The following is a 13,833-nucleotide window of genomic DNA, read 5'->3' on the forward strand; positions in this document are numbered from 1 at the left end:
CTGTGTGGCTGTGCCCCAGACTTTCCTCCCTGGATCTGGTGGTCTTGTCCCCTCCAAACACACCAGCGCACCTACCAGGTACTCACCTGGGTACAGGATCCGGCTGATCATGCCAGGTATAACCATAAGAAACATAGGCAGTAGTTTGAGGTAGCCGCAGAGGATGCAGCCAGCTTTCACATGGGTGAGGTTCTTCCCCGCCAGGCACCTCTGAACGATGACCTATGACGGGTGGAAATGGGAGTGTTGCTGCAGATCCATTCCAAGCTTGTGGGGTCAAACTAGATACAACTTGGGAAGTTTGTGACTTGATCTCCTGATGTCTTTTTCTGTGGTTAAAAACAACTGCATGAGGTGGGGGGCGGGCGGGTTGGGCAGGGCCTGCGGTGCTGAGGGAGGAAAGTTCACCTTCCCCCAAAATCCCGTTTACCCAATATAAATTGCACCTCATGGGGAAGAGTGTTAACTACCCTGCTCTGTAGTTTTGTTTCAGATTCTCTCCAGCTCCTCTAAATCAAAGCAAAGGCTGGTCCTAGGTCTCCCACATCTCATCTATTTTGGCCTTTGACCAGTTTTTGCTTTGATTTGCACATTCTCGACTGGATTGGGAAGGAAGGGGGCATTCCGATAGGAACTAGTGAGTGGCTCTGGCAGAACACAACCTGCGATGTTCCTCTTAACCACTGGGTGGCTGTCATTCTTAACAATTCCCAACACACAAAAGAAGTGGTGTGTATACAGTACGTGATTTTCCTCAGTCATGCAATCCTTAAAGCAGCCGTGCCCTTCTCTCCTGATTGGAACACATATAGAGTTCAGGGGAAAGCGTCTATCAGCACTCCCAGAGCCCCTGAAGGACCTTTCGCAAGCTACTTGATGTTGGATCATAAGGTGCTTGAAAAACATGCACACAAACAGTAAAGCCTTCATTTCACAGCAGAACTCAGTCCTAGGGACCTATACCAGAGTTCAAGTGAGGAGCAGGAGAATACTAAAGCCAAAAGCATTTTCTGAGCACATGCAGAATACATTTCCCACCACAATTAAGCAACCAGAGTCCAGACCGAAGGAGACTTACAGGGATTTTTCCTGTGCTTCCAGTATGAAATTGTGTGTGGTGTTACAATTGTAAGACCTGATCTACACTTGTAGCAGATGGAGGAGGGATTGGGAAGTATATAATAGGGCTTGAAGTGGTAGACTAGGTGGGGTGCGTGTGGCATTTCTGAATATTCCCTTGTGTATAAAGTTACTTGTAAGAGGAAAATTAACACTGCAACAATCAGACTGATCTGGAACACATTTACTTGTGAGAGTGCTTTGATGCAGGAGAACAGTCAAAAATCTGTGCCTGAAATGGACTGAGCCACTTGATCATCTCAAGAGTCTACCAGCGCATTCTCCTGAACATATAAATTTGGGTTTAAGAGGTATTACATATTGCAAAGGAAGATGATCTGCTTCTTCATTTGCAACAGATATTAATCCACAGGAAAAGGGTATAATTTTGTGCACATGCGCATAAGGGGTTCATAGCATCCCCTCTGCCTTTGCCCATGCCATACCTGGTCACTGCACCAGTACCAGATAGAGTTGATGGAAAGACCCAGGATAACAGCTGGCCAGGGCAGGTCACTAACGACAGCATCCCTGATCATGTGGAAAGAGTCCTCACGGGGCAGGTAGCAGGAAGCCGAGATGTTGTAGAGGGCAGGGGTTCTGGAAAGCGTACGGCTGGGGAGGGCCCCCATGTACTTGTCATACACACCTTGGTAGCCGCCAACTTCGTTAAAGGCTGCAGAGTGATAAGAACGGAAAATGTTATGATGGAAAAAGCTATTGCCACTTGAAGCGTCATCCCAGAATCTTGCTACTATCTCCCAGTTCCCCCACCTTCTGCCAGGCTGTTCTCACAAGTTAAAGCACAATCAATTATTGTACAATGAACGATGGCGTTCTTTCCAAGCTGTTTTTCAAAGCAGAGTAACACAAGGATGTTGGTAGTGCAAAGGTTAAAGGGACAGACTGCAGGAGACCTACAAGTTATATTCTCCCCCTTGACTCAAACTTTTCTTGTTGTCATTGGTGACTCTATGCTCTGCTCAGTCAGCAAGGGAGCTTGGAGCGAGCAAGTGAACAAGAGACAGCAGGCCAGTTCCTGCCAAGGTCTTTACACTTTGCTCTGTTTCTGCCTGCTTTTCCTTCTGCTGTGTATGGAAACAGGAGAGGGAAGGGGGTTGCCCTCCTCCTGTCCTGGTGGACAGGGAATTAAGGCCAAGCGGATGGGCCTTTTTCTTCTCCAACCTGTGGAACAGAGTTGGTCCTGTGTTGTTTCAGTCCTTATCTTCCCCTAGCTGACGAAAATGAAGACCCCCAAGTTGTTAATTTCTGATAAGGGCTTGAAGTAGATGTTCTCAGAGCAGTTTTGTAGGTTGCTACATTTTTTCCTTTTACATTTCCAGACCCAATAGGAAGGGGAACATGACCGGAGTTTACCCCATACCCATATTATCTTACTTTTCCATACTTTATTCATAGAACAGCCCTTTTCCCAGTTTTCTTGAAGGGAGCAAGGAAGAGGAATCATGGAGTACTCACCAAATCCCATGAGGACAAAGGCTCCCCCAATCATGACAAACGTCTGGACAGTGTCTGTGTACATCAGGGCCGCCAACCCACCTGGAGCAGAGGCAGGAGAAGAGCATGGAAAGGTGTCCTTTTGATGGTTCAAAAACTGAACTTTTGCAACCCCCACATTTTTGACACATGCAAACTGCAATCTTAATATAAATATTTAATATTTAGCATTTATATATAATACCTTCAGAGTGTGCAGATGTAGGGTCCAATCCTATCCAACTATAAATATTTAGCATTTATATATAATACCTTCAGAGTGTGCAGATGTAGGGTCCAATCCTATCCAACTATAAATATTTAGCATTTATATATAATACCTTTGGAGTGTGCAGATGTAGGGTCCAATCCTACCCAACTTTCCAGCACCAGTGTAGCCACAATGCAGCCCCGAGGTAAGGGAACAAATGTTCCCATACCTTGAGGTGGCCTCTGTGACTGCCCCCTCACCACAGGATGCAGCTCACGCCCCATTGGCACAGCTGCACCGGCACTGGAAAAGTGGATAGGATTGGGCCCATAGTCCTTGCAACAACCCTGTAAGGGGAGCAGGTATTATTATCCCCATACTGCAGATGGGAAGGTTGAGGCTGAGAGGGAGTGGGTTGCTTAAGACTGCCTGGAGAATTAATGGTAGTGGCAGATTTGGAACAGAGAAGCCCTGATTTTCAGCTCAGTCCCCTGTCTGCCCCCTTTTTTTCTTTTTCTTTTTGGTTTCTGCTGAATAAGACTCTGGTGGAGTTTTACTGGGTAAAACCAATTGTCTATTTAGTTTTGCATTCTGACTTTTAAGTTCAGTCAGATACAACAGAGAGTGGCATAGCTAGAGGGGGTGCAAAGCACTAAGTTTTGCAGGGAGCCTCACCGCAGCATGCAAGCGGCCCTTGCCCCCTCTAGCTACGCTACAGGGCAGTTCAAAAGAAGATATCCAGTCCTGTTTTTGCTTGCTAGTAGAATTGCTTGCATTTTCTGGCAGGGGTTTCTGTACTTTTTAATGACTGTATGGCAGGCAGAAATTTAATAGGTGTCATTTTCCCTAGCATAAAGATACACTGATTGAAAAAAAAATTCACTGTTGCTATTGTGCCTGCTACGTAGGCGTTAAAGAACACGCATCAGAAAAGTTTTTTTCTTCAAAAAATATAATTATTTAAAATATCGATATTAAGTTTTTTCATCTAATTGTTGGAATGCCCAAGGTGGTTCATAACATCAGGTTAAAAAAAAAAGAGGGAATGAACAGATAAAACAGAGAATGTTTGTTGAGCTGCAATGAAACAGGCTCTGCTGGATGTCCAAATGCCATCAAGAAGGGGGTCAACTGAGAGTCTGTTGGCAACCCTATTCATTAGGTGAAAGCATTGTGCGTATAAATCCCTGCCTAATCTGCCTCTTGGTTACTTTCCATAGAAGGAAGCCATGTGCTATGACCTGGAAGCTCTGAGCCTGAAACTCAGAGGTTGAGTGTGTGTGTAAGTTGTGGTTTTGCATAATTGAGAAAGAGGCACTCTGCACGTGAACAGGGGTACTCTCTTCTCTGCACATTTCAGGTTAGAACTGTGGTGTTGAACCCAGTTTGGGCTGTAAACCTGCCAGCCCTGAAGCTCAATATTTTGCCTCCTCCTCACAAGTTATTATTTCTTTTGGCAGTACATTATCTTTGGAACCCACTGCCTCATTTGTATAAGCCAGTCTCTGCCACTCTTTCAGAAGTGCCTCAAGATATGTTAATAATAACAAGGAAATGTGCCTCAGAGGTTCCTCTTGTTTCTTCTCTCTCTCTCTCCCCCTCCCTCTCTCTTCCTCTCTCCCTCCCCCTCCCCAGATTTTTGAAACCGGTCCCTGTAGCTGTCCAGCAGTTTGACATGTGACAATTAGCAAGAGATCAAGGGCTGAGCTCCTTGTCATGAACAGTTCCTTCAATGATTATTTCCACATATGAAACCATATCACGGGGACAGGGTTAGTCCCTGTTCTGTTTTGTTTTGCTCTGGCTAGTTGGCAACCTGATTTCCTATTGTATTCCATCCCCTTGCCCCCATTTGCTGGATTTTCCTTCAATTCCGGCTTCCTGTTGGGCACCCAACCAGCTGCCCTACAAACCAATTAACACACCTGTTGCAGTGTAAATGGTGGTTATGATCAGGAGGGCTATGACAGCCACGTAAATATTCCAACCCAAAGCTTGTTGGATGAACACAGCTCCAGAGAACATGTCCACCTGCGGGCGTGAGCAAAAGCCTGGGATTCATCATGGTGCGTCATTAGGAGCAATTTCCAAGAAAAGTGACTGTTGGAATAGTTGCCACCTCAAGAGACCACAAGAGAAGAGATCCTTCCCTCTGCCAGAAGCTGCCTCACCAAGGAGCAAGGGGAAGTGGCAGGCTTGGAGTGGCCTTGGGAAAAATTGGGCCAGTATTAACCCTTCTCTACAAGCCCAGCTACCCCCCACCACTTCCTGATACCTGGATGAATGACCTACTGAGATTTTGGTGAAGATATACATGAAAAGCGAGAGGACAGAGAGGTAGAGGCGGATTCGCTGGCCTCCAAAGCGCTTCTTCAGGTACTGGGGCATTGTGATGACCTGCACAGGGAAAGCAGAAGGGAAAGAGTTGTTAATGGTTGGTTTTGTTTTGGCACCAAAATGGCCAACTTGTCTAACTCCCCATCCAAAGGCAGGTCCCCTACATGACAACACCTTTATTGATGAGTATTCCATCTTTCCTCCAAGGAACTCTTGGCAGTTTTACTCTTTACAGTACAGATTAGCTTGGCTAAGAGGTGGCTTGCCTAAGTTTGCTCAGTGAGCTTCAGAGCTGAGTGGGGATTTGATTTAACTTAAAAGAATCCAGCCTCTAGTGTGCTCCCAGCAAAGAGCAAATGTGGTCATAGACAACAAAAGCTGAAGATACCCTGGGCCAGTAAGCCAAGCTAGAGAGGACCAAACCTTTCCAAGTTCACCAGCCAATCTGATCGCAGAGAAAAATCCTTCCTGGACCTACATGTGGTGGTTAGGTAGACTCTGACCACAAGCATACCCTCCCTAGGAAGAGCTATGGCCCAGAATTTTGTTCTGTCTGCCATCTTGTTTCATGGTGGTCCCTCCCTGGTGCCCCAGAAAAAGGGGTGGAGAATCCATCAGATTTTATTGGGGAAGGGGAAAATGTGCCCAACCAGATTCAGGAACAACAGGGACCATGAGTGGGGAAAGGTATGGGTGAGAAGAAAAAGGCTTACCCCAGCTGTAAGGTAAACGGGGACAAAGAGCCATCCAAGGAGGAGAACAATGAAGAGAGCCTGGGAAGAAGGAGAAGAGAGGGCCTGTGATGGGGCAGGAACAAGTTGTCCTCTTTCTGTCCTGGCAAGGCCCTTGGGTGGTGAACATGGGCAAAAGAGGCATCTCTTCTTCACCACCACTGCATTTCCACACTGTGGAAATCACCATCTGTTGCAAGTTCTTTGAATGCCCCCAGATAAGCTTTTCCAACCTGACCTTCCCTCTCAGCTGGAGGCCGCAGCTGCAAAGGCCACCTGGAGCGTTCTCTTGCTGAATTGTGGGTCACGCTAAATGGCCTCATGCATCATTGTCTCCCACACCCATTATCCCAAGAGTCCCCTGCTTACATTCCACTCGAATCCTGCCACAGCCAAGCCACTCGCTGCACCGGTACCTGCCAAGCCCACAAAGTGTCCGCTGCCAATGTTGCTGGCAAAGAGAGAGGCGCCAATCTGCAGGTACAACAAACACGGAGGGAGAAAGGGGCTGCACCTCATTTTGTCCAGCCCCAAACACAGGGCCCCATCATTGTGCACCAGGCACCTGTCATACTGCTCATCGCCCAGTTCCATTATTCTGCAACATCTAAAGCTGGGCATTCTCTGTTGAATGTGTTTCACTTTCCCTCTGTCATCTCTCTCTCCTTGAACTCCTGTCGCTTCGGTTTTTCTCTTTCCACTTCTGATCCTTCTTTCTAGCCATTCTCTTTCCATCCCTTCCCCCAATCTTCTCATCCATCCACCCACTTTGTAAGAGAAGATAGAGGACAAGGTGGGCTCAGTGCCTAGTGGTTACGACAGCTCCCATCTCTCTGCTCCCCACTTCACTTCTTTAACTGGGTAAACTGGGAAAAGGTAATCCAGCTGCCACCACCCAAAGCTAGAGAACCTAGGCAGAAGGAGGCTACCTTGAGAAAATTTCTCTCCCACAGTAACAGAGCCCAAAGTCTGAGAAGTTCCCATAAAATGAAACAATATTGGAATAGAGAGGTCTGGAGAAGCAGCATCCTGGACTCTCAATTACCAGCCAACCAGATTTTACTAAGTAAAATTATAGGAAGTTTATTTAAAAGATTACAAAAGTTCTTGAAATAACAGAGGGAGAAGTGCAATGATAAAAAAGAACCCATGGATAATTTTTTAAAGAGAGGTTGGCAAGGATGTTGAAATGTGAGTGACAAGGAAACATACATCTGATGTGACTTGTCTGTGTATTTTTCCTCCCCTCCCCTACTCATTCATACTGTTCTAGATTCTTGGTCTTTGCACCTATAGCTTAGCAATGTGAGCAAGGGAGTCATGAAACATCAGATGCTCCAAAGTCAGACATGAACAGATGCGTAAAGGGGTGTTTACACCCCTTACAACATGTGGGCATTAATCAGATTTTGCCTGTTGGGTACTGAGGAGTCATCTGAGCCTCTGAATTTTTTGTTCCTGGAAATCAAGTGGCCTTTGCAATCCAATGAGCTGGCTCAAAACCAACTGGTCAGTTGGGGCAGAAGGAGAAGTTCAACAACCAGAAGGCAATAATTGCACCTGCATGACTCAACAGTTCTTTTGGGATGCTGGGGCTTCCTAGAAGCTTCCGAGGTGATAGAATAGTCCAAAACAAGTAAAAAAAAGTAGGACGAACACAGGGATTTTCACCACACCCTTTTCCAATCCATATGTTTGAAGTCTCTATGCCTCCTTTTGTGCCTCTTTTCTTTTACTCACCGGCCACCATACCATGTTCCTACCAGCCAAGAAATATCCCCCGACTGTACCCCGGTTGGTCCGGCACATGGACTGTGGAACCAAGAGAAAAGAGGAAAGGTGGCGTCTCAGTAAATTCTGCAAAAGGTTCTAGGCTATTTTAGGAGGGCATGGGGTTCCCTGCCTAGACTGGAGGATAAGACAACATACATAGAGCAAAGGGAGAGGGCCCTCTTTAGAGTACAAATTGTTCAATTGCTAATCTGTTGAATTTTACACATCATTACCAGCTGCTTGTACATTCCTGAATCGTGTAACTGTTTGATAATTATTAAACTCTCAGGCCTAAGAGTGATCAGGAGTGATCAGGCCTAAGATCAAAGAGAAGAGACAATGAAAGGCAGAAAACAGCGTCCATGTACAGGGTCAGGGCTCCCTGTCAGAATGCGGGCAGAGGGATTCTGCAGGAGTTGGGTACAAAACAAATCTTCAGGCACTGCTTGGATATCTGCGCACCGCAAATGCATTCTTGCTTGAATGAATGCTGGGTTAAAACATAAAAAAGATGGAAAGGGAGCCTTGAAAAAGGGGTGTGGAGGACGACTGACAGACTTGAGAACTCAACTCATACTACGCCCAATAAATAATCACTTTAACTCATAACTGGGAATGCTCAGAATCTGCAATGAGTAAGTTCCCTTATCTAGCGGCGTAGTTAGAGGGGGTGCAAAGCACTACGTTTTGCAGGGAGCCTCACCATGACATGCAAGCGACCCCTCCCTCTCCCCTTCGGAGCCAGGTGTACATTTCCATTTTGTTCCCACCACTCTAAATGGCTTATTTCCATTTTGTTCCCACCACTGCCCTTATCAAAATCCTTTTGCTTTCCCTTGAAATTCCTCTGAGGAGGAACCTTTGTATTCATTTTTTATTTGACTTTAGGCAACATTTTGGCATTAATCTTCTCAGAACTGATAAGTCACAGTAACCAAATAACTTAGACCAAGCTCACTATTAGTTGAGAGATGTTTTCTCTGGGAGGAATGCTTGTATGTGGATGGATTAGTAGGGAATATGCTTGGAGACTGCAGGTTCAGGTTTTGTTTTGTTTTTTACCAGATTGCATTTCTCATAATTGTGGGTACATTGTTGATAACATTTGAATGGGGTTTTATATCAAGTTTCTGTAGAGATGATGCTATTCTAATATTTCCACAGCTTGTTGGGTTTTTTTCTGAATAGTCAGGGAAGCATGGAAAGAAAGAACAGCTAGGAGATAAAGAAGGGCAATGCAAATGAGAGAAGGAGGTTGAATTATGTAAATTTCATAGCAAATATTTTGGGTACCAAGTTCTACTGTTTATGATTTTTAGTTCTGGTTTTAGTGGGTCCTGGGTGACGCTGTTGAATCCACAGTTTGCCCTTGAATCCTCTCCCGATTCCCTCCCCGGAGACAGGCAGTAGTCTTGTCTTCTTGGCAAAGAACAGAGGTCCCTCTTAGTCTCTTCAAACTAAGGGACCAGTCCCTTAGAAGCTCCCCACCCATGCACATACCCATAGTCCAACTCCAATGACCGCAAGGAAGTAGAAGCAGATGACTGAGATGTCTGCAGGATTGCTGATGGATGCCCTCTCTGGCTTGGGGATCAGGGATTCCTGCTCCATGGTGTCTCAGGCTACAACTTTTCCACAGCCAAGTGGGCAAAGCCAAGAAACTGACTGGGGCAGCTCCCGAAGGGGGACACCCCCCATGGATGGTTAATGACCAACTCAGTCATGGGTTCGATGTGTGATTAACTTGGAATGTATGTGAGGAGAAGGCTTCAATGGGCAGGGGGGTGATGTGGGGCAGGGCAGTTCCCAAGAGTCCCAGCTGAAGTTGCCACCTTTGGAGGAACAGAAGCTCCTCGACTTTAATTTCTGCACAATAAGCAAAACATTTTTGACCATTATATCACTGCACCAAAAAATGGCAGATGCTAGGTGTTTTTGGGCTTGATCTGCTCTGAGGGGGGAGTACTGACCCTGAAAATAGGCTTTGGTGACAATGTTTGATGAATTTCATCTTGGATTACCATCCATCTCAAAATATCCTAAAAGGCCTCATTCTCAGGCCTTCTGCCCTAACTAGGTGAAACCATTCCCTTTGGACAACTCTAAGCCTAGGGTTGTCATTGCAAGTCTCAGGATTTGGTGGATATTTAGAGTTTTATCTATCTTCTCAACACAAACTGGGGGGGCTGGGCTTTATTTATTCTTCACATTTATATACTGCCCTTCTTCCAAGGGTCTCAGAGTTGTGTACATGACTTGTTCCTCCTCTTTTTATATTTTAAAATACATATATATGTATTTAATATTTTATTAATATATTTATATTTAAGATTAGGTTGAGAAACAGTGACAGGTTCAAGGTAATGAGTAAACTTCATGGCTGAGTGGGAATTTGAACCCAAGCCTCACTGCTCCTAGTCCAGATTGTAACCACTATATCACACTGTAGCTATGTCCAGTAATAATCTTGTAGAGGTGGAAAGAGCCCATGGTTGTGGGTGGCCAAGCCATCATGGCCTAGAGGCACACAGTGATGCATGCGTCCACTATCCATATGTCACCGATAATGCCTCATCAGTTCATTTGTCAGGCAAGGACAGAGGTACAAGCTTTGGAGCCCCAAGCGGATCCTCTTGATGGTGCACCTGCCAAACTCATACAGGGAGTGGTTGGAGACTGGGCATTTGTGGCCCATAATAGCCACCTGCACCTATGATGCTGGGTGAGAACTTTGCAGAAAATACATAGAAGAAAGCCCTCTGGATGGGGCCAATTATGCACAGCCAAGCAAGGAACCAGCTCCCTGACCTTTTCCCCCCGAGGCCAAGCCAGAGACACATCCCTTGTATTCCTGAGATGTAACAGTGATTAACTTCATCATGGAGGAGGTGGATGAGTTAAGCTGCTGACCAGAAGGCCACAGCGATGGAGGCATGGAAGAGCTGAGCATATCCCCCATCTCTTCCTGCAGTCAGAGGATGGAGGCATGGAAGCTGTACACCAGCTTCACCTCCCAGTTAATAAATCTATGGCCTGCTGAGGTCTTAGAAAACAGTAGTGAAAAGGGACTGTTCCAAAAGGTGGGAGGTGGGTGGGTGGGTGTTGCAGCATTCCCTAGTTACAGCATGGCTCCTTCTCAAGTATTTGTCTAGAATTTCAAGGTGCGGGGACAGCAAGGCCTCTGAGGTTATCAGGGGGTACAGAGTTTCTTTTGAGCCCATTCTCTTCTCCATTGGATCATAATTTCTTATAATTATTGGATCATAATTTCTACAAATTATAATATATAAAATATGCCTACACAAAATGTGAGTGCTCGTCTTCACACAATATGTGCAAACATTTTCTGAGACCCCAGGAAATTTTGACACCCCCCTGGCTCTCAGGCCCCCCTTTTTGACCCTGGGCTTGGGTGCAACATACCCCTTTCCTCCCCCTATCTCATGGGCCCTGGTGAGATTGGAAAATGTAAGATCTTGGGAAATGTTTGGGCCCCCTCCTTTGGCTTCTGGGCACCCTTTTTGACCGTGCAATTTACCCCCTGTACCCCCCCATGCGCCCTGTGAGACAGAACCAAAGGACGTCTGAGCTCTCCCTCCATGTTCATCAGTATTGCCCTGAGCCACTAGGCATAGCCAAGGCCAGCCCCTGACACACCAGGTGCCACCTCCTCGGTTCACACAAGGCTCCACCCCTCCCCTGTCAGGCTTGGCTCCTGAGCTCAAAGGTCAAACTGTGGTGGTGCAAGACATACCAGGCAAATTTACAGCCTCCCCCAATATACCCCCTCTCTCATCTGCTTCCCTTCAAAAGAACCCCAGTCTTCCTGTTCATATCCTTACAGCCTCTGTCCTTTCTGACTAGAGAAAGCGAAGTGCCCTGGACTACCACTCTTTGTCCCTCCTGCCCTTTAAGCCACAAATCCCCACTTCTTTTGCAGAGGCAACAGACTGAAGCCAAGAGTCTTGGGAAGATCATTCACCATGATCTTGATGAATCTCATCTTGAGGTGATGTTTACTTGCTTGGCACCACCAGGGGGTGCTAGATACTAATAAGGCTTACCTGGTTTGGCGCACTGGAGACCTTATCTTTAGGCTATTTCAGTGGTTCTCACACATTTAGCACCAAGAGCCACTTTTTAGAATGAGAATCTGTCAGGGCCCACCAGAAGTGATGTCATGATTGGAAGTGACATCATTAAGCTAAAAATGGTTAAACATTTTTAACAATCCTAGGCTGCTATCCTACCCACATTTACCCAGATGTAAGTCCCATTTACTATCATTGTTAAAAGAATATACATAGTAGCCTGTTAAAAGTACAGGTCTGTAACATTTCCCCAAAGGCAGTCACATATCATGGTAGCATCAAGTCTAATATATTAAAAATAAAATATTGAAATGAATGGGAACCCACCTGAAATTGGCTCGCGACCCACCTAGTGGGTCCCGACCCACAGCTTGAGAAACACTAGGCTATTTAATTATCAAACCCTTGAATTCCTTTTTCAACTTAAGCAACCAAAACCAATGTGCAAATAGAGATTAATTAAATAGGAAATTTTTTTTAAATCAAACAATACATTGTTAACATCTCTGAGCAGCACGTTCAAATAACTGTCAGCAGAAGACTGTAAAAAAAGGGAGTTGGCAATAACCAAGAAAAGCTTTTGAAGATAATAATGTTGGAAGCTGCTGATGAAGCTCGAGCTCTGCAGGAAAAGAATCCCAAAGGGACGGAACCTTAACTGACTAAAGCCTTCTCGGTGCCTTTGCATTTTCCACCACTGAAAAGAAAGGGACAGAGATCAATCATTGAGGTTATGATGAAGTCACAGGAATGGGGAGGGCATGCAGAGGGTTGTTCTTGGTGGATCCCTGTCAGCTTCGGAATGCTCTCACTCTGTCAGAGGTCCAAAGCTGTTTTAGTCTATTGCATCTAAGGCTAAAAAGCACATGTTGAGTTTCCCTCACGTTTCACTGGGTCTGTAGGAGGGCTCACGAAAGAGTTGAAAGTGGATCTGACACTTGTTTATATTGCTTTAGATGATATCACAGAACTTCCCTCCTAAACAGCTTCTATTGGTCTGCTGCATGTGTGCTGAGGTACTCAGGGGCCATTGAGTTCAGAGTCTGAGGAACGGTTCATCTTCTTCTGCCTTGATAAAGGCCAACCCCCCACTGGGCACATCTGCCATGTCCAGCTTCCTTTCTAGCCTAGTGACAATTATTTCAGCCTTTTCCTCATGTCTGTGATTTTCAGTGTTCTTCTTACAGCAGACCAACCTCAGCAGTCTTCTCTATAGTTTTGGCCTCTTGTGATGCCACTTCTGACTTCCAGGAGACTCTTCTGGGTTTTGCACTGGTACTTAATATTCTGTTCCACTTCTTATGTTTCAGTCTACTTCTTTCCTAAATGTCTGAATCTTCATACATCCCTCCCATGTATGCATACCATCTGCAAACATGATTTCGTGCATCTCTAACATAAATCTAGAACCATGTTGGCAACCTTCAGTCTCGAAAGACTATGGTATCGCGCTCTGAAAGATGGTTCTGGCACAGCGTCTAGTGTGGCTGAAAAGGCCAATCCGGGAGTGACAATCCTTTCCACACTGGGAGCAAGTGCAGTCTGTCCCTGGTCTGTCTCCCTGGCTATGGACCTTCCTTCTTTGCCTCTTTGCCTCAGTCTGTTGGCCAAGTGTCTCTTCAAACTGGGAAAGGCCATGCTGCACAGCCTGCCTCCAAGCGGGCCGCTCAGAGGCCAGGGTTTCCCACCTGTTGAGGTCCACTCCTAAGGCCTTCAGATCCCTCTTGCAGATGTCCTTGTATCTCAGCTGTGGTCTACCTGTAGGGCGCTTTCCTTGCACGAGTTCACCATAGAGGAGATCCTTTGGGATCCAGCCATCATCCATACTCACCCAAATGTATCCATGTTGACTGGAGTGTGATCTCATTTATTTTACTACCTTGTAATGAATCTCCCTTAAACTAGTAGAAAAGAGGACTTGATCCTGTTATATTAGTAAACATAATTTTCCACATATCCTCTGTTATCGCCTCTCATTCCATTGATTCCCAAGTCTCTGAATTTTTCCTTTCCTTGCAATATCTTCCTTTAGTAACCTATAATTGACTTTTGATAATTTCAATTTTCTTTAAAT

The 13,833-nt window shown here is 45.7% G+C and overlaps 1 protein-coding gene across 1 annotated transcript in view; it reads right to left on the reverse strand.

Annotated features, from left to right (window-relative positions):
* The window catches only part of SLC5A2 (solute carrier family 5 member 2), an 18,571-nt gene extending 9,292 nt beyond the window's left edge, over positions 1-9,279 (reverse strand). Inside the window, exons 1-9 of the mRNA XM_066628966.1 lie at positions 9,169-9,279; positions 7,636-7,707; positions 6,265-6,369; positions 5,878-5,937; positions 5,120-5,224; positions 4,753-4,858; positions 2,599-2,679; positions 1,566-1,795; positions 87-222 (exon numbers count right to left, since the gene is read on the reverse strand). Coding sequence (XP_066485063.1) covers positions 87-222; positions 1,566-1,795; positions 2,599-2,679; positions 4,753-4,858; positions 5,120-5,224; positions 5,878-5,937; positions 6,265-6,369; positions 7,636-7,707; positions 9,169-9,279 — 1,006 coding nt within the window. The remainder of the gene's footprint in view (positions 1-86; positions 223-1,565; positions 1,796-2,598; positions 2,680-4,752; positions 4,859-5,119; positions 5,225-5,877; positions 5,938-6,264; positions 6,370-7,635; positions 7,708-9,168) is intronic.
* Positions 9,280-13,833: the final 4,554 nt, after the last annotated feature.

The sequence above is a fragment of the Tiliqua scincoides genome, chromosome 5, assembly GCF_035046505.1.
Source record: "Tiliqua scincoides isolate rTilSci1 chromosome 5, rTilSci1.hap2, whole genome shotgun sequence".
Classification (NCBI taxonomy): Eukaryota; Metazoa; Chordata; class Lepidosauria; order Squamata; family Scincidae; genus Tiliqua; species Tiliqua scincoides.